The sequence below is a fragment of the Anopheles moucheti genome, chromosome 2 (assembly GCF_943734755.1).
Source record: "Anopheles moucheti chromosome 2, idAnoMoucSN_F20_07, whole genome shotgun sequence".
Classification (NCBI taxonomy): Eukaryota; Metazoa; Arthropoda; class Insecta; order Diptera; family Culicidae; genus Anopheles; species Anopheles moucheti.
Window position 1 is genome coordinate 27,096,687 of NC_069140.1, and position 20,887 is coordinate 27,117,573.

Below are 20,887 nucleotides of genomic sequence, written 5' to 3' on the forward strand. Positions count from 1 at the left end.
AGCAAAACAACTGTATAGAGAGATCGTACAGTGGTCGTATCAAGAAAGAATAACACTTTCCAGCCCATTTTTCTCTACGAGATCGTGCGTAGTGTCTGAAAGCCACGGTGTGTACACTTCGAATTAAGATTAAATGCCAAAAAAACCGCTAGCCACACAAATGAAAAAGAGCACGGAAAAGAAATCTATAAAAGAAGCATAATCTAACACAGGAATTAGCAGAAAATGAATGAAACCCTCTAGAAGGGAGGGTGTTATTTTTTCGGGAAGACCAAGCGTGCAGAAGATATTATTGCCGTGCTCACTACGCTCTATTAATAAACCTCCCTCACCGCGATGGCGTTCTTTCCCTTCCAGCCTAAACGATGGATTACAGCAACAGAACAGCAGTTTGAACAAAACGATAGCAAACGAGCGGAATTGGGATGTTATTCCCGCGTTCCCGAGTTTTCGGTCAGTAGCTTAGACCCACTCAAGTTCACCGAGACTCTCCCTCCATGCAGTCTCCAGCGAGGGTGGGCATCGAGAGGAAGGAAAGAAAAATATTTACCCAACCCAAACCGGGCAAAGCGATGGTGGAAGAAAATAAAGCGAACCCCCCCCCCCCCCCATGTACCGACGGGAAAGCCACCAGAAGAAACAATACAGCGACGCAACACACAGCTGACTAAACTTTCCGTCAGACAAATAACTCAAAAATAAAACGCAACCCCATTTGCCAAAAGAAAACCTCCGGTAGATGATCGAGTTCTCGCAAGGCGCTCGTTACCAACCCCCGGGCACGGTACTTTTCACCCGCAAGGGACACTTTTTTCAAATCGGTCTGGAAAACAGGGAAAGTGGAAGTTTTCCTTCACCCCAAGCGGTGGATGGCGGGGGAGGGGGGGGGAAGGTCATTGTTTGTTTGACGCCGCGCTGCCATGGCCAGGGAGTAAAAAGGAAAACAACCGTTCCCCCCGTTTGGAGTTCGTTGCGAGTGGGTGCCGCCGCTGCATGCGCATAATTGAAGTTGCGTGCGTGGGTTAACGAGACGGAGGCCGTGAGTGTCAAAATATTGTTGATTAGGTTTCTCTTTCACATCCCGGCCCGGTTTCCCGACTGTTACGGTGTCAATTGTGTGGTTTACACTCGACTCGTTGTAAATTTTAATCATGCGGTGCTAATGAAGTACGCTGGGAATGGGAAATAGGGACGGGATGAGCTTGGTGAGGTAGTGACGGATGTTACGCTTCTTCGCTTTTGGTTAAATAAACAAAAAGGGTAAGTGATCTTGGAAAATTAGTCTCAGTGGGAAGCCACACACTGGGAGAGTTGAGATGCTATTTTGTATACATGAGTAAATTATTCTTCAGACACCATAAACCTGAGGAGGTTTGGGGCTTCCATTTGTAGCTTTGCTTGAGCTAATGGACTTATTGTTGGAAAATCCAAAGTCATGTGTATGTATGAAGATTCATAGTCAAATATAATCTCCTAATCTCCAAGAAATATCGTTAAGTATATCAGTTCAGTTCAGTATTGCTATCAGATCACTAAAATAGAAAAGGATTTTATAGTCGATCCTGAGAGTGAGAGATCGTCCCGGAACGGATTTAGTCTTGTGAAAGGCGACTCCGAGTATTCCAGGATTTGACTATGCTATTCTAACTCATGCGGTCAATTGCCACATCGCAGTATCTTTTGTCAAGAAGTTATCGAGTTCTTTAGGGTTTCTGTATTCTTAAGGTGATTCAATGTTTCATTTCCTTGGTAACGTCGAGGTTGTGAGTCATTTAACGATCTTCACGAATTAAATTAATAGACTTGTTGTCTATATCCATCCTTTTATTTTCTAGTCTACCCATCCCATTTGTTATCGATCATCGATCAAGTACAAACCCATTTGAATCAATATTGAAGATAAATGGAGCAAACAATTCTCTTCCCACTGACCAAATTGGCAATTCGACCAACGACCGAATGTGCATGAACGAAATTGATGTTATTATACACATCTTGGCCCGAAACTGTCGCTCAAGTATGAATTCACTTCCCATGAAACGTCACCAGCATGTTCAATTAAAGGACACTCCCCCGGGGTGGAACGGAGGGGGGTCATTAAAACGCTACCGACCTTCCCATCCATCCTTCCCAGAGCTCACTCGCCCTCCCTCGCTTGCGATTGATGCTGTAGGTACTCTGTCTCAGTTCACTTTGTCTCCGTCTCCGGGCATGATTTACGATTCGGCTGCTGAAGTGGCCACGAATTAAAGGTATCCCGGTTTGTTTTGATGGGCAAACATTAGCGCTTAAGTGGCTCGGGTCACCCGGACGGGTCGTTGGTGTGATGTTTGCTGTGTTTTTTCTTTACCTTTTTAACTATTCGTTTCGTATTGCACGCGGCGTTGGGCGTTGGGAAGCGTCTCCATCGTGCCCGTAATGCTGGACGGCAATGCAAACAGTCCCATTCGCAACGACGCCCGAGGGAATAACAAATATTTTTTCCCCTACACATTTCCTTGTTCTTTTCACCCGGCCAAGAGAATTGGAGTGTTGAGGTTGAAAATTGTTAAGTGCCGGCTTGTCAGCAGCAGTACGACAATATCTGGTACGTGTTTCGGTGACATGTTTAGTGTTTCGGAAAGGCGAAAAACGGTCGAGTAAAACAAATGCCGACCACAACAAAGGGAAGGCAACGCGGATAAAGGGTTTAACCACTGCCAAGGCCTTTCGGTATGTTGACCCATTCGGAATGCACTTGGGATTGCGGGTGGGCGAGCAACATTTCACGCCACGATGACAAGCGAGAACATTAATCGTACGATTAAACACGATGAGCTTAATCGGCCTATGCGGGGATGACCAACGCATTACGTTGGGTGAGTATGTTTGTTTTATTTTCCTGCTGCACAATCCAAGCTTCATTGTACGTTCGAGTCACGGATTAACAAAGAACCTGCAAAGTCAATGAACAGGTTGGATGTTTATGAGGTTGTGATTCCCATCAATTGGGCACAGCGGAGTAATCCGTCTGGAATGCAGTGCACAACAATTCGTGACAAAAGATTAAGCATCTATCACCAATTTCACCGAACCTTCGACGGCCGCGGGTGAATTACAAGCGATCATCGACGAGATGAAACGGGACATCATGCTCGGTCCATAATCGCTGCGAATGTGCCTGCAAGCGAGCAGTTTTGTACCACGCGTTGCATCTTCCGCGTGCCCTGAAAATTATAAGACAATCTTCCTGGCCTTCTCCAATCTGACTGCAATCGAAACGGTACCGTTCGTTTTGTGCTCGTTCGATATCGGTCGAGCTCGATCTATGGTGGCTATTACATTACTTCCTATCTGTTTTCCTCCCGAGCTAGATTGGTTGCTGGTTGAGGCGGATTTGTTAGCTGAGCAGTTTTGTTTTTATGTGTGCAACGCGTATTCTTTACGCCCAGCACCGTATTGCGTAGGCTTAGTCCGATTGTGTTGATCGCTCTTGGAGCAGCTGATTAACTCATTTCATCTGAACGATCGATTTGAATTCGATTACGCGCTTCGGAGGTGAAGCTTTCAAGAATGGTGTTAAGCGGAAAAGCTGTATTTAGTTTAAGTTTTTTGTTAACTACATGCTTTAACTGTGAATACAAATTATATACCATTAACGTAGCACACCGCAGTAATGTGTAACAAAACTACGTATTATTAAGTATTATTAATATTTAGTCCGCATGTTCCTGAAATTCTAACGTTTAAGTTTATGTTTCAGTAAGCTTTATTGCATAGTCTCAAGGTTTAAGGTTTCTGAAATATAACAGTTGCTGAAAAAGCATGCAAACAGTGGAGGATCAATCCCCTTGGAGGCCCAGGGCGGAATTTTTCAAGGGGGGCCCATAATTTTGCTACGGCATTATCGGTGTTTGGGAGATGTACTTCAAACATGATGTAACAACACCAGCAAAGTCTCGGAAAGAAAGCTCCCTTGCGTACATCTCAGAGTTCTGTTGCGTAGCCCTGTAAACGGGCCTAGTAAGCTAGTCTCTATATATAAACGTTTGTATGCGCTAAGGAGAACCATAACGCCACTACTTGGATCGCCATTAGCTGGTACGAAATTCCATACAAAACCAGCTGTTTTCAGATTGCCGATACCAGGAGAGCATCCACAGAAGAGGTAGCACCTAGTACAGCAATTTTGCTCGAAAACCGCCGAAAGGTATGCAATGTTTAAACACTAACTTTCCCGTCGGTGGAGAAAAATTTCTTCGAAAACTACCAGTTTCTGAATGTATAGTACCAGGAGAGCATCCACGGAAGAGGTAGCTCCTGGTACTGCGCCGTAAGGTATGCAATGTTTATACACTAACCTTGCAACCAACTTGCAATGCAAGTTTGGTGCAAGCAAGAAACTTGCAGCAAGATGGCGCGCAAGATGGCGCCCAACTTCGTACTTGCATGCAACAAACTTGCATGCAACAAACTTGCATGCAAGCTTGCATGCAAACTTGTATGCAAGTTCTTGCATGCAAGTTCTTGCATGCAAGTTCTTGCATGCAAACTTGCATACAAACTTGCATGCAAACTTGCATGCAAGTTTGCATGCAAGAATTTGCTTGCAAGAACTTGCATGCAAGTTTGCATGCAAGCTTGCATGCAAGTTTGTTGCATGCAAGTACGAAGTTGGGCGCCATCTTGCTGCAAGTTTCTTGCTTGCACCAAACTTGCATTGCAAGTTGGTTGCAAGGTTAGTGTATAAACATTGCATACCTGACGGCGCATACCTAGTGTATAAACATTGCATACCTTACGGCGTAGTACCAGGTGCTACCTCTTCCCTGGATGCTCTCCTGGTACTTTAAATTCGGAAACTGGTAGTTTTCGAAGAAATTTTTCTCCACCGACGGGAAAGTTAGTGTTTAAAAATTGCATACTTTTCGGCAGTTTTCGACCAAAATTGCTGTACTAGGTGCTACCTCTTCCGTGGATGCTCTCCTGGTATTATACATTCAAAAACTGGTAGTTTTCGAAGAAATTTTTCTCGACCAACGGGAAAATTAGTGTCCTGGTACTGGTGCAATTTCGTTTATACTTTAAAGTCACAAAGTCGATATTCTTCTCTGCATTTAATTTATCACAAAGAAACAAATGTTTTATATAACCAAGGAAAATATTTTTGATCAATTTTAACCTTGTAAATTAATTTTTTTTTGCTCTAAATTAACTTTGTTGTAAAATTTTCAAAAATCGCACAATCGGCACAAATTTTTTGGGGCCCCCAACACGGCGAGGCCCTAGGCGACCGCCTACTTCGCCTACCGTTTGATCCGCCGCTGCATGCAAAATCGTATACGTTTAAAGATCGAACTCATAATTCAAATGACGTTTTGCAAATCGTTATCCAGCGAATTTCGGAGTCTTATACACCGACTGAATTATCTTTGATATGAGATTTTCGTTTTATTTGTAATTAATTATTAAAACATTTAATAAACGTCACAATTAATCGGAAGTTCGATAATGTAAATGACGACCCGGTGGAGCTTTGGCGGACCGTTTCCCAGTGGTAAATACTGAAGATATGGCTGAGTCTTAAAAAACATTAAATCTAATTTGGCAAGAATATTTATATTTCCATATTTCCATTTTCTCCTTCATTATTTCCATTTTCTGAGTGTGTATTTCAAAGAAAAATATTTATTTGCATTAAATATTTACGTTTAATATATGTCTTCGATTTATTTTACTTAAATGTAAAATAATTGTTGGTTTTATATTTAATAATGCCACACTCTGTTGCGAGCACTTTAATTGGAAGGATAGCTTTAACTGATTGTGTATTTTATCCGGCTACATAACGGAAGGAAGAGTTTATAAAACCACACTCTAGACAATCTCCTCCTTGCACGCGATGAAGGGAAGCCAACTATTACTTAATTTTTCCACACATGACTGGGCCACACCACGTATGACGTAAATGCATCGATCGATCAAATCATCCTCACGATCATCCTAAAAACTCGCGTTAGACAATAACTTTATCCTCCTCCTCCTCACCACCCGGCTATCGTGCGTTCCTTTCGCCCTCAAGCTTACCGGTCGGAAAATTCCTCCCGCGGCGATTTTAGTTTCGTTTCGATCCGACCGTGTTAAGCTTATTTTTCCATGCGCGATCATATACACCCGACCCACTACACCGTTTGCGATGCCATAACAATAACACCACCCGAATGCACCGGCGAAAGAGGAAAAGCAAAACAGCGTTATATTTATTCGATCAATGGTCCATCGCTGCTCTGGGTGGGTGGGCGGGAAAAACAAACCTCACGGGGTCCACCCCTTGCGCACGTAGTCGGCCAAGTGTGAAATCATAATTTCGTGTTTGTTTGCCCATTCCTTTCCATCGAACGGCCGGCCGCGGCTAAAACACAACCCACAACAGGGGTCTCTTAGTGTGACGTGATGCGTTTTGCTTGGGCTTCGATTTGTTTCGTTTTGTTTTATCTTTTGTTTTTCCTTGGTCCAGCATTATCCTCCGCAGCGGTAACGAGTGAAGGTTTTGTTTTCGGAGCATTTCTGTTCTCTCTGTTTATTTGTTTTTATTTATTGTTTTCCATAATTTTTCCTCTCCTTTGGTCCACTCGGTACGTGCCGAAAATCGCATTAAACATACGACAGCGCGTGCCCTTTTCACGCGGGTGGGCATTGTTTACCCACATCCCACTAATATGCACCAAAATCGCATCGCATCTTCGGCTGCGAATTCAACCAGTGGGTTAAGTCAATAGTAGGTGTTGCACAAGGGTTTGGGCTTTTGCTTTCCGTTTTGTAGTGGCGCTGCTCTTTGAAATCGATTACCAGATATGTCGGTAGAAAGGAAAGAAGAAAAAAAAAGCACACGAAAGAAAGGTAAATGACGTTAATGTGTGACCACCTCGGATTGGGTGGGAATGGTACACATCATCTCACGGCTGCACGGCGTAGTACAACGCACGTGCCGCACGGTTGCATCAGAGGATCAATAGCTGAACGGACAAAATCGTCCAATCGAAAGTTTTTTGATGAACGAAAACACACGCAAACATGCGTGTTAAAATTAGGCAAATTCGTGGCAGTTTTCCATGGATGTCTGTCAAATTGCAGGTAGGAAGCAGATCGGAAATGGATCTGCCCAATTCAATCATTGGTAATATGGAAAATGTCGGTATATCATTAATCCGTCCTTATGTAATGTGGCCTACTATACCTTATTATTATTTTTTTTTATTACGAACTGGAGGTATAAGCTATCGTTAAATGTTTATGGAATAATTTAAACATTCGTAACACTAAACATTATCAAATTAAACAAGGAAGTGGAACATGTTGTTCTTATGACGGGAATTATTTTGAAGTTTCATTTGATATCAAAGGATATCGTTCCAACATTCCAAATTATTTCCAACGAAACTGAAAACCCATTGCTTCTGCGTCACAAAGTGCAGGAGCATAAACGAAGATACGTCTGAAAATTGGTGTCTGTCACGCAACATCACAAGGTTTTATGAAGTCCCATCATTGCCTCTTCCAGCCAGACAGAAAATCTGGCTTGGACGGAAGTGATGCCGGAAGGGACTACTGCAGGCTCTCAGTAAAACGCTAGGGACCACCCACCATTAGTCTACACGTCTGCTCAATTGTCAGAGGAAATCAATGTAAATTGTCCTCTTTCCCTGAATGTCTACAAATGCACAAAATTGCGCTTTTGTTGCCAGTGGAGCAATAGTACTGTGTTGCTTTCTTTCTTACCTATATGGGTCTTTTACGGTTTTTCAGAACGCGTCTAAAGCGGTCTTCTAATAGTTTGGGGGGAGGAATAAAGGATGTAAAGATAAGATAAAATTGAATGCTTCTGAATGCCCTTCTGAAAAACCCTGTACGGGTTGGAATTATTAGCTTACAGGGATGAAATAAAATGCTTATCCATCTCCCTGTGCACACCGCAAATCGTTAGGTCTTTGGGGGGCTATGAGCGCTTTGCTACCTTCTCGTGACGGTGGTGCTTAATGTTCTCCCATCAGCTTTGAGTGTTCGAGAAACCGTCAGCTCTGAAATTGTTTACACGACGAAACACACCATTATACACAGCATCATCATCATCATCATCGGTAGTCATGGTTTCGGGGATTTTAGTGTTTGATGAGAATAAAAATAAACATTACCACCCTGTACTAGGGGGGGTGCACGGATTTTCTTTCCCAACCACCAACCCCAAAGACGCGAAGATCAGTGACGCTTTAAGTGATGATTATTTGCAAACAAATGCAACTAGAGCAAGATTGCTGACATGCGCCTAGGTGGTTTGACGATGGCAGCACATTACGTGAGCTCTCTCAGAGCGCTTGTCAGCTGAACTTGACATTGACGACGCACTGTGAATGATCGTGTAGGGTTGATCATTTTCAGTAAATTCAAAAGTTTTACCTAGAACTTATTTAGTCCATCAAGTGTAACACGTGTTTTACAACCATCAGAGAGTCTAACGTGCAGGATGAGTGGAGGTGATCTTCATTTCCATCATCTTCCTTTCGAGGTAAGCAATACCAAAAATCACCCTGAGCAAAAGATGACAGCACTTTGTTATTGTTTCGCTAGTTGGTGTGTGAAATCTTGGACTACTTGCCACTACCGGATATTAAAAATGCCTCCATCGTTTGTCGCCGTTGGAATGCAATCATCTTCTCGGAGGTGTACATCCATCGGTTCCGGTTGCAGGTGAACCTCGACCACTCGTTGCCGGTGTTGAAGCAGATGGCACAGCTGCTAGAAGCGAGTGATCGCGAGTACTACAGTGTGGTGCTGAGGGCTAACCTCGGCAGTCCACTGACGGAAGCACGGTTGCGCATAGTGAAGCTGATGATACGCCTGCTGGCCTATCGCTCCGAGTCGCTGTACTTCAACATGGCCGACTTTAGGATTGAATCGTGCGTCTCCGAACGGTTGCTGCGTGGCCGCAAGCTGCAGGTGATCGACACCCGCGCCAAGTACATACCACTCGGGATGGGTTTGAAGGAATCGATGCTGGCCGCAATTTGTGAGTATGCCGTCGATCTGGTTGACCTAGTAATTGCCGAGATGAACATTAACAACCCGAAAGCCCTCGTACCGCTGTCCTCGCTGACGCAGCTGAAGCTGTTGCTGATTAGCGACTACTACCCGTACGTAAAGCCACCGGAACCACCGATCCATCTGCCCAACCTGGAGAATCTGTCGCTGATCAAGGTGACGGACGAATCGTGCCACTACTTTCGGGTGGATAATTTGAAGCGTTTCTTCATCCACTCGACCGGCACGGATGCACCGCGCACGATGGACTTTATCACGCAAAACATTACCGGCGTGAGCAGATTGTGTCTGCACTTTACCGCTCGGTCGATACAGGCCGATGTGATCTTTGGGTGGCTTGATCGATTCCCAGGCCTGCTTGCGCTGGAACTCGCCGGCGTAGCGCTGCCCGCCGATGTGCTGAAGCATCTCAGCCCAGCCAATCGGTTGCAGAAGCTTATCTTCGTGTCCTGTCATATGGAATCGATACGGCTGGATGGGTTGAGTGAGAAGCTAACCCACCTACGGCTACTCTGCTTCGATGGATGCTCACTGTTCCACAAGCAGTCCGGCTTTCATCCCGTCCATTACGACGACATTGAGGAACTCCGACAGATACTTCCGCGCTGTACGGTGATGTTGGATTACGACTGATAGGGGAAGAATGCTACACCTTCCTGCTAGCACCTCTTCGGATGGTGCTTTCGAGTAGAATAAACACATCATACGTCAAAAATTGTTCGGAGTTCACATTGTTCATTGTACCAAGGGAAAGTTGAGTAGCGTCATGTAAGAATGTCTTCCCAACCATCATGCAAGACGTCTCGCCACAACAAAAAAAACCCTCCGGAGCAGCAGCAAAAGTTGCAAAACACACATAAAGAGAGTAATCTCCTGGAACACTTCCTTGTGGTGCGATACTACACACAGCCATGCCTTGCCACCGTAATCGTGTTACGGAATTTAAAATGCAAGACCCTCCCATACCGGCCGCTCCCGTGCCGTTCCCGTACGCCTCCAAAACGCAACCACATTCATCCGACGGAGATGAACGCTAAAGTGGACCACAAAGCGACATCATCCATGCATCGCATCCCGTTTTGCACTTGACGGCCACAGCATAAAAGCTTGCCATGCTCGGGTGATATGTCTCGGGCTTTTATGGATCGGGCACTCCTCGATACAAGGGCACTTCGTCCCGCTGTGCCATTCCGTATGCGATGCACTTTTTGCTGCGTGATCCTTGGCCCGGTGGTCCCGGGGTGTGCAGTGAATCTATGCATGCGTTATGCTGCACACCGAATACAGAACCCGCTCCATGGCAATCAGTGGTGGATAACAGGCGGCGAATGGGGCAACTAGCTAAGGTATGCTCATGTTGCCGTGGTACGGGTATGGAAGTTGATTCTAGCGTTTGCTTTCTTCGTTTGCCGGTAAGAAAGAATTCGATGCACCAGCTCGTCGAAATTTCCATCTGCTGCTGCACGGTTTTATCTCGCCGCTCAATTTGCACCCAGAACGTCGGATGATGGAGAGTGTCAATTTTTGGGAGGAATTGTTTCTTTGTGCTCAAATGTATGTATTTTGTTGTGTTTTTTTGTATGTTTTTGCAGCAACTCTCTTCGGACAGAAGAAATTCAATGCTGCAAGATAAAACTGCATGCGCTTTATTCAACGGCGCTCGGCTTTCGATTTCCGTTTCTTTATGGAAATGAAAGTAGTGTGGTGTGGTACGTTCAAGAAAGGATTATGTTTGGAGCTTAAAGATGCGAGAAAATAAAACATACATTGCTACACTAATGATGATGCACGTTATCAAACCACAATAGAAAAAATGCGCATGGATACGTTTCCATTCGATATCATTGAAGTTGATGACAACTGCTTCTCGAAGACGATGCTGCTTAGAGCAGATATGACGGCGTGTGGTTACGTTTGTTCTGCATCTATCTATCAAGCATTGTTGCACAAAGTTGTCCTTTTTCACCATGCATCAGTGTTACGAGAGCGTCAGTAGCAGTGACAAAAGCATTGCTCTACCCCATTAGTGTGCGAACAGATGGAAAAGCGTTTTGCTGTTTTTGCTGCTTTCTGCCCTTCGGCACGGGAGTTTCCAAGCGCAATCTTTAACGTCATTCCGGTGCGAAATTATATTCTTCCCTGTTGGTTTTTTTTTTTGCTTCATTTTCCGCACTTTAATTACAATGGCGTTACGGACTTTTTGCTCTCACCGAGTGGTTGTGCGATGGAGGACCGAAAGGATGTGCAAGAATAATCGTAAATGAGCGCAACTTTGCATCCTTGATGATGTTGTGTGTTGAAGGAAGCTGTAGTAAAAAAATCGCACACAACATCCCCGAGTGCGATAACGAGAACAGTGAGAGATAGCACTATAGCCAACACTCCCACACATTCCCGAGGTGTGGATTTTGGATTTGAAGGGCCGCACAGAGAGACGACCGGTGAGCGATGGGTTTCATTTGCGCGTCCAATATGTAGGTCACCAGGGAACGAGGAAATAAATCGGAAAGGAATTAATGAGAGAGAGAGAGAGAGAGAAGGAACCAACAACAAAAACCAGGCCCACGTTAACGGGTCTGGGCCGGGGGAAAGGGATTGGTCCCCGCAACCGGTGAAGCTCCCCGTTTCCCCTGGTGGAAAACCCTTGAACTGTATGGAAAAACCGGTCAGAGTCCCGGTCCCAACCATGGCAGACGAATGGGACGGTAGACTGGCGGCAGAAACTCGGCACTCCGGCATTTACCTAGCATCGCCTGTTGATCGGCACTGTTGTATGCCACAAACGGGCGTCTAGGGTGGATGGGACTAGGGAGCTAACCTCGCGAGTCCCTCTGCCCTAAAGCCGCTAACCTATCCAGCTAATTCGTTCCGATGATGGAAAGAAATCGTTACCGAACGCGGATGAAATGTTACTGTGCATATTTTTTTCCATCCATTCATCCCCCTCTCACCCCTCTACCTGCAGGCCCTTGCACCTCCCACGTCACCCACGCTCGTGTGTGCTTACTTAATCAAGAATGTTTGCTCGCCTAGTACACCGCCACCGCCGAGAATGGGGAGAAGGAAAAATTCATTCATCACGGCCGTACATCATGGATAATCGTTCCGATGATGCTTACCGTTTCGGTCGGAAATTCGCCGAACTAATGGAGTTCCGGAAGGAACGAAAGTTGCGAAACCATCAGCTATTGACGAGCCGAAACGAGAGATATATTGGTAAGATCACCCTGGGAGGCTGGCAGCATTCCGCAGCACGCTGCAAACAAGTGTGAAGTTAAGTCAAACACTCACATCACCGCTTCAGCGAAAGATCTCCGATGGGTGCTTTTTGCAGTACTTTGCGTTGCTTTTGCTTTGTTTTTGTATCTCTAATGCTCATTCAACGCAATGTTTCCGTTTTTTTTCACATTTTATGTTATTACCTTTCTTGCCGTCCGCCTGGTAGGTAATACAGTCGAGAGTTTGTTACAAATTTCGTTATGTACATAAATTTAACCTAGTTCTTCTACGGGCGGTAAGGCGGTTCGCTCATTGCATTCAACGCTGTCAGAATGAGGAAGTGTTTTTAATTTTCTCCATTTTCCCATCGCAAGGGCCTGGTCCCGATTGCGTACAACGCAACGGTAATGAATTTCGCCGGTCCCAGGGCCCAGTGCGGTGTTTTGTTGGCTTCTTGGCTTCAGTCAAAATGACCTTTCGTGCTTACATTTGTCACCAGAAGTGCTGTACCAGTGGGCAGTTGCGGCCACTTGAAAAGACACCGGCACACCGGCACTATGGACGCGTTTTAGGTAGCAAAACGCGTAAATTACTCACACGAAGCAGAGGCCTGTCCAGTCGGCGCTGTTTGGTGGTAGTTCTTTTTTTTTCTGGAGCAAGTGGGCTTAGTTCGCCAGTTTATTACAAGTGAAATGGGTTCAAATTTGCCTGCGGGGCATTGCCTACGTCGGGTATCTGTCGGCTCAGTGAGTGTTTGCGGTTGAGCAGGTTACTGCCACAGTTGGGACAGACCGACTAATTAGAAGAATGTCCGTCCGCAAGAAAGTAAAATAAAGGGAAAATAAAGCGCTGGAATTATGAGATGATTTGCTGGGAGCTACTTTTGCAGCATTGCTTTATATTGTACTCTGTTATGCAAATATGGCGGTGTTTCTGCTTGAATCTGGTTGAAAAACTGAATACATTTTACTATTTTCATACCAAATAAGAACGTTAGACGAAAAATGTCTCAGAATTATGTTGAACAAAGTTCCAATTAATTAATTAAGTTTTTGATTGTTTTTAATGCACAAAGTACACCTCCTCATAAACACCAACGCGCCCAGAAGGAAATAAAAGGTTGTGTCTATTTCATGTTTATTACTAGGGTTATTAATTAAACTCCTCTTAAAATAACTTTATTGTCAAACTTCGTCTGATATTAAAAATAAAGCAAAACATCAAACCACACCTACACCGACTTTATGGCGGCAACTTCCCATCACACTGCATCATCTAATTCCACCCAGTTTCCCAGCCTGCATCTAAACACTATCAACAGCAACAAAAAAAAACCGCACGCGATCGTTAACCCACCGAAAGCGATCTCCAACCGAAGTGGGCTTACTTTCCTTCACTAATTAGCAGGCTATGGCTATGGTAAGCGATGGTGCAGCCAGCAGTGTCCCAATGTCTTTTTGGTCGCTTGGCAGCGCCGAACAAACTTCGACGCCATACACACACCAAAAGTGTGGCGCATTAGCGGCACAGACGAATTTTGCGATTTTCGTAGTGCTGTGAGATGAAACTGTTGGTGGGAACAATAGCAACAAAAGGGAGAGTGGATGGAAAACAGTGGTAACAATTGGCAAGTCGGAGGCTCCCGCGCAAAGGGAGAGAACGTAAGAGGACAAAAATGGAAAGTATTTTAATGTCGCCCACCAAAGTTTGTAAGTGCGATTTTTTTTTTCGTTTGGTATGCGCTCGCTCGGACGAATACTATCACATGGTGCCGCGGTTCCATCTCTGCCAGCCTCGTTAGAGACAATCTGCGTGGTTCGCAGATAAGACAAGTCGTGAACTTTGGTGCTTGCCGTGGTGCAAAGAAAACGCACAATGTGAGTGCGAGAAAAGCGACCACTAATGGGCGAAGGCGAAGGTAATAATCGTAGCAGCAGACAATCGTTTGCCGGTGGATGGGTATGCAGACGTGCGGATGAGGTTTTCATTAACCCTCCACCCTTCAGTTGCAGTGTTGTGCAGTTGTGACAAATTTCCATGCCCTTCACATACGAGCAATGTCTCTCGCACGAGACGTACGCCGGGAGCACATCGGTACGTATGTGGCACGGAGAAATTTCGCTCCATTTCCACCGGCGATGAGGGCACTTTCAGGGTCGAATGTTGCACTTTGCAATTTTTTTTCTCCACACACAACCTACGAACATACCGAACCGCTAGAAAACACCCAACGGTGCGAAGATAGAACGAGCGTGCCCCCTCTGTGCAGATTTAAGTCGTCACAGACAAAAGGGAAAATCCATAGCGCATCTTGTGAGAATGGAAAGCACCCAAGAAGCAGCATAATGGATGGGAAGGATGGGAGCAACAAACACAATACGGTTCATATCTGTAATTATGAACACCTGTCTACGGCTCACGGTTCACACCTCCACCCGATACCTTCGTTCTGTTTCGATCTTTTCTGCCCACTATCGCGCGCTGCCTCACCACAGACTACCGACTATTGCGCTGTTCTCCTGGCTCGTTCGTACAGCGATGGCCAAATCGACCAAACCCGGAATGCTGAAATCAATCATCGCAATCTTAACTTTCTCCAGCTTCCGTGCACACCCGTCGGCCAGAAGCTTTACTGCCGCACGGATGGTACTTATTTTTATCCATTTTTCATCACACCAGCTGCACGGAACGGGACATCGTTGAGATGCAGAAATGTGCCTACTTGCGTGCGATTTTTGGTGCTTGCTTTGAATACACATATGAGCAGCGAACCCGTGGCAACAGCACGTGGAGGGTGCTAAGTCTTGAAGTACGCTCTGGTACAGAATGGTGTACGGCCATCAACGCGCTAGCGACTGCTGCACTGTGTTCTTAATAGCAGAGCATCGTTCTAGCGCGGGACGTGTTGATTGTTTTATGAACTCGCGAGCCCAAGCACATGGTTAGGATCTTGTGCGAGTGCGTCAGCTGACGTGGAAAGGAGATTTTAAATTAACTACTGCATCAGAAGTATCAGGAAGTGAAAATTGGGATTGTTTATGGGTTTGCAATAAACGGAACGCCGATTGGTGAAATTTTTCACACAGTAACGAATGTCCAACTCATAGATTTCTAAATATAAATGCCAGGCTCAACATCAATTTTTTATCTTTTACTTTATCGTGAACAGTAGTATGACCATATATTGAATAGGATGTTTTAATTTCAGAACATTTCCATTACTTCCTTCCGATAGCATTAGTCAAAATGTTATGTTTAAAAAATTCTTCTCAGTCCAGTACAGCAATCTTTTAAGATTTATTGGTAAAATCGAAGGAAGTTCATAATTTTAGAGAAATCTTCAATCATCGAAGACGATTCGTGAAGCTTCGAAGATTCATCCTTAAGGAATCTTCAAGGATGTAACTAACGGGAAACGATTCATGATTCGAATGACTGTTTATAAATAATTCAATCAAATTACTTGAAATTGTACAAATTGAAAAGAAAAACATTATTAAACACTGCTTTTAGCTTCGATTGTACATCGATTTTCCTTCCATCCCCGTTCATCCATTAACTTCCAACAAATAATTCTACTTAAAACTGAAGTGTTAACTACATTTACAGTGAATTGAAACGATTTATTCATCACTCCTGCATCTGTTTCTGCCCGCCAACTGCTGTTTCACCAGTTACGGTCGAATGGAAAAGGGAAACCTAAAGCATCTCTAGCAGTGTAACGTTCGTTAGCACTTCTGTCCCGATCGATCGGCAACACGACTGAAAACAAAATCTCAGCACCGGATTCGATCGAAAGTAAACTTCATGATTTGCTGTAATTGAATTCGAAGGTGAACATTGTAATTCACGGCATATCTCATCGCGTCCACCTTGACTCTCTTTCTCGTAAACCAGCGTTCGTAGGTCCATGAATAAGTCTAGAGTCTTCGCCGGAAGGAAGGAACTTCAAAACACCGGTGCCAACGTTGTGGTGCCGATGCCGTTACAATTGCCACGCCGGGTTCTGAAAGATGGCAGATGGAAAGTGTAAGCACACCGCTGGCCACACCGGGAGAAAGTAATTAATTTATCATCCGATAGCTGTTTCCCGCCCGACGGTTAAAAGAAGAACTGCTCCAGCAATGAGCAACACAGAACGGTGCGTGAAGCCTTTAATATGACCCCGCACCCGATACAATCGATTTGCGTAGCATATGATCCCATTTAGGTAATTGGACGCGCGAAAGATAAGACAAACAACCGTGCGGTGCAAACAACAAACAGTTGATACAATTCGAATAGTATTGTGGAAAGTTTGAGTAATGAAGATGATGATGATTGTGCCGAGAGAAGGAAAACGCGTACGATCCGCGTAGAATGGTTCAGAATGCCGGTTTAAAACGGTGCACCCACAAAATGGTCGGAATGGTTCGTTGAACTTCCGTATTTTCCTTTTCCCCGGACGCTTTCAACCGGAGGCAGGCTTCATGCAAGGCTGTCGGGCGCTATTTTCCACCAAGGATGATAATAGTTATCCCACCCAGCGCGCAGCAATTTGAAGCAAGGAAACGATATTATCCTGTGTCTAACTGCTCCACGCGATGCGCACTTATGCCAACGACTTGCCCTCTTTGACCTTACACTCCTGAGTTAGGGCAGCAGCAGACAATCCACCAATAATAATAAAAAACCGGAAAGGACAACACGTTCCGCATTTTATTTTGATTACATTTCGTGTCGGGAAGGAAAACTTTGCACTCATTTATATATCGCCCCAGGGCACCCGCCGGAGTAGAATTTCCCACTTGGTAGAATGTCTTCATTGTGCCAGGAGGTGCGGTCGGAAAATTCAGTTTTTGAATGGTACGCTTTGTATTGTTTTTTTTTTTTGGCGAAGGGTAGTATACGCAAGCACACGGTACAAGGAAAAGGTGGAGTCAGTAACTACGCGCTCGCAGTGATACGCCAACTAGGGCTGGGCAAGATCATTTGCACCACCAACCAAAAGGGGACAGCGGAATTTAGTGCCGCCGAAGGCACGGGGGTTGGAAAACATAGAAAGGAAAAACAAATGGCATCACTACGTCGTCACCGTACCGTACTTCCTTTGGTACGCCCTTCGCGTGCGCACAATTAATTACGCACAATTTATTGCGCGTTCTTTTGCAACACTGACAACGTCACCGTCACAGGACGCATTTGCCAGCGATACCGTGCGGCCAATGCTCAACTGCATTGGTATCATTACCGGAGGGCCGCCTTGGAACGGTTCGGAACCGACACCCCGAAATGGGTCGCCGTGCCAGCCGGTTTCGGTGTCTTGCTCCAGCATCATCCAGCCCGAAAGGTGGGCCGGAAAGGAAAATGAAAGATAAAAACAATTTAGGAGAAAACATAACAGTACCGGAATGGGGCAGTTGCGTCTTGATTCCGGTCAGGGAAGCAGGAAACGTAGCCCGTTGCCCCTTTGGGCGAAGCTACCCGAGTTTTTGTTAGCAATCCCTAGCCTAGACCGCACCAGCCTGCCTGCGTGACGGGCACTGGATGAAAGGAAAAATGTGACACACTTACGACTGCCCGCGACCGACCTACGACGGTCCTGCGGGATCTCAACGGCGAGAACAGGTTTTGTTTTGCAAACGCTTGCGAAGTCTGTCCCCGATACCGTGGTACTAACCTTGATTCGGCTTGGTCACGCCAGCTAGCAGCAGCAGCAGAAAGACGGTGATCCTGCTGATGAACTTCATGTTGCGGTGAATTTGTTGCCTGCTCACGAAACTCCTTCTCGAATTTGGTCGTTATGTATTTATTGAACAATTTTTACTCTTCGCGTTGTTTTCCCCTATTTTTGGTATCGTTTGCTGTGCCAGTGAACAAGTTAAAACTACACGCATCTAGGCACTACTCTCAACTCCCCTCTCGGGACGGGACACTAATATTGCACTTGGTGTTGCGGTTAAGCCCAACTTTCAACTGGTAATTTCTCCATTTCATTTGCCAACTTCCCGGTTTTGGCGATCGCTTGCGAGTTGTTGCACCTTCGTCACTGCCATATTCGCGCACATTTCCCTGCCAAACAACACTAATTTTACACTTATCTCATCATCGCGTACGGCCACAGATCAAGATCTTCCCGCTTCTCGAGGAGCACGCCGGACACGGGTACCAAACAAGCAACAACGAGCCACACGGTGTTATCTTTGGGCAGCCGGACACCGGTCGATTTCACACTTTGCCTGGTGGTGAAGTTAATACCACACTTTACGCTCAAAACCACACCGGGATATTCCACTTTTCCCTCTTCAACCAATCTGATCTGATGCGATCGCGTAATCTGCACCACTTCTTGATTGCTCAATCGACAGCAGAAACGCTGGCGAGCGCAACAAAGAGCAACAATGATCGTTTCGAGGGCTCTTGTGCGAGGGCAACCACGTACCGCAGCCGGAACCAGCCGGAGAAAAAGGGTGGAATGAATGGTCACAGGTAAATCACACACCACCCTACCACGCACACTTTTTGTTCCGCTGCGAATAGGAAGTTGTCGGCGCGTCCGATCGGTGCGATCGTCTAACCGCGAATGCATTGGCCGCCCACCGGGCAGAGCCAACTTTGCCAACTTTGCGGTTGGATCAACTTCCGCGAGCTGGATCGAGATGCTGCGAGAGTCTGCACAGGGAAAAAGCCTTCGCTTTAAAGAGCCTTCGCACGAAAGTCACTTCACGCAATGAAGAGAAAGGTGCCGAGAGCGAGAGCGAGAGAGAGAGAGAGCAACACTGCTGGGCGGAGAAATGGCTCGTTGGAATGTTGCTTGCTCAGGTGAGACTTGCTGTGCTTTTGCAGGTTGAGGTTGCAAAGCAGGTGCCACAACATGCTGGGAAACTTGGACCGAAGCAGTAACGTCAGAAAGATGCCCATCTTTCTTACCGTGGTCTGCGATCGAAGTGAGCTAGCTTTTCCAGCCCCAAGGGGGGGGGGGGGAGGTTATCCGTTGCAACAAGAGCTTTCACACAAAGCTCTTTTGAGGTTTTCCGTTTTTGGATGCTTCTTGAACATAAAGCTTTGTGCATCGTTACGATCTGGTGGATATGGAAACTGTGGATACACTTTTATTGGAGCTTGTCTCGCCTGCAAACGCCATCACGCGTTTGTTTAAGGTACGTCGCCGAGGAAGACAGCGGAGACAATCGAGCACGGAGACAAACACAGATAGGTGTGCCGTCATCAATGAGGATGGTGCCCAGATGGAGCCGAAAATGCCGCCTACTGCATATCCTGGCGGGAGATCGCTCATTCTCTGATGTATTGTGCCGCGTGACTGTACCAGCAGTACTGTGTCGACCAGTACAGCAAGGTGGTCGGCCAGCAATGCAGCGTCTTAAATATACATATGCGAGAACGTTAGGCACAGCTTCGCGGGGTTGATAGATCTTGCTGGTGCTGAACAAACCGTAGCAGATCTACAACCACATTTATCCAATTGTCCTATGGAAGTCCCGGTGCAAGAGTCGGTTCCTGTCGCAACACAAACAACGCAAATTTTATACAATAACAATAATTTGTGTTATGCACAGCCGGTTAGATTTGCATAGCTTTTAGCATTTGAAAACTAAAATGCTAGGTCAAGTTTTTATGTTGAAAAACTACATCCATGATCGAACAAACCAGCAAAGTCTCGGAAATAAAGAAGACTTGCATTTACTTCAGTGTTCTGTTGCGTAGCCCTGTAACCGGGCCGTTAAGCAAGTCGATATATAAACGTTTGTATGCGCTAAGGAGAACCATAACGCCCAGCGGCGGATCAAACGGTAGGCGGAGTAGGCGCTCGCCTAGGGCCTCTCCGTGCTGGGGGCCCCAAACAACTTGTGCCGATTGTGCGATTTTTGGAAATTTAGCAGCAGAGTTAATTTATAGCATAAAATCTAATTAAAGAGGTAGAAAATTGGTTATCCTTGGTTAGATAATTTTTTTTTTTATTTCATTAGCTATATTGGCCCGGTTACACGGCTACGCAAGAGAAGTATGCAGTGTATTCAAACTCCTTCTTTATCGGCACGACATCTTCAGGATGTTTAAGCCTACCATTTCTATTTTTTTACTTTATTTACCCGTAGGATAGTCAGTGCTGCGTACGGAGGTTTGGTGGTCCAAATGAAATTTTTCCGTGGTCCTATCTTGTACAGACCGACTGCGCTACCAATACACCATCTGGCCGCCCCGTGAACCCTTATATGCCCGTTTACTTCAACCTATTCATGTATTCTATTTCTTGAACGGGATTTTTTCATCTGTTCGTAAATGATCCTACCGTTAGATGCTAGAATAGAAACCATGCTTATTTTCACTTCCGCAATATTCGCCAGCTATTGCCGTTGCGATTCTCGTGGTGTGGTATTGTTTTCTATCCCCGATTGAACCGTGAAAATGTCCTGCCTGCGTGTTTCTGAACAGTATTGTGGTGGAGTATTGTGTTTAGTATTTCGATTGTCACAATTTCTGCAAGTTTGCAAGCCGGTAATGATGTTATATCCGACACAATCTGTCAGTATACTACGACATAGCTAGCATTGTCATAGAATATGAATAAAATCATATTGCAATCATTAGAACT

General features: G+C 45.4%; 2 protein-coding genes across 2 annotated transcripts in view; one reads left to right on the forward strand and one right to left on the reverse strand.

Moving 5' to 3' along the window:
- LOC128299593 (cadherin-89D) overlaps window positions 1-18,023 on the reverse strand; it is a 31,671-nt gene extending 13,648 nt beyond the window's left edge. The window contains exon 1 of the mRNA XM_053035597.1: window positions 17,954-18,023. Coding sequence (XP_052891557.1) covers window positions 17,954-18,023 — 70 coding nt within the window. The remainder of the gene's footprint in view (window positions 1-17,953) is intronic.
- LOC128299594 (uncharacterized) lies at window positions 8,501-9,779 on the forward strand. The gene is made up of 2 exons (XM_053035598.1): window positions 8,501-8,542; window positions 8,605-9,779. The coding sequence occupies exons 1-2, from the start codon at window positions 8,501-8,503 to the stop codon at window positions 9,706-9,708; spliced, it is 1,146 nt and encodes a 381-aa protein (XP_052891558.1). The 3' UTR covers window positions 9,709-9,779.
- Window positions 18,024-20,887: the final 2,864 nt, after the last annotated feature.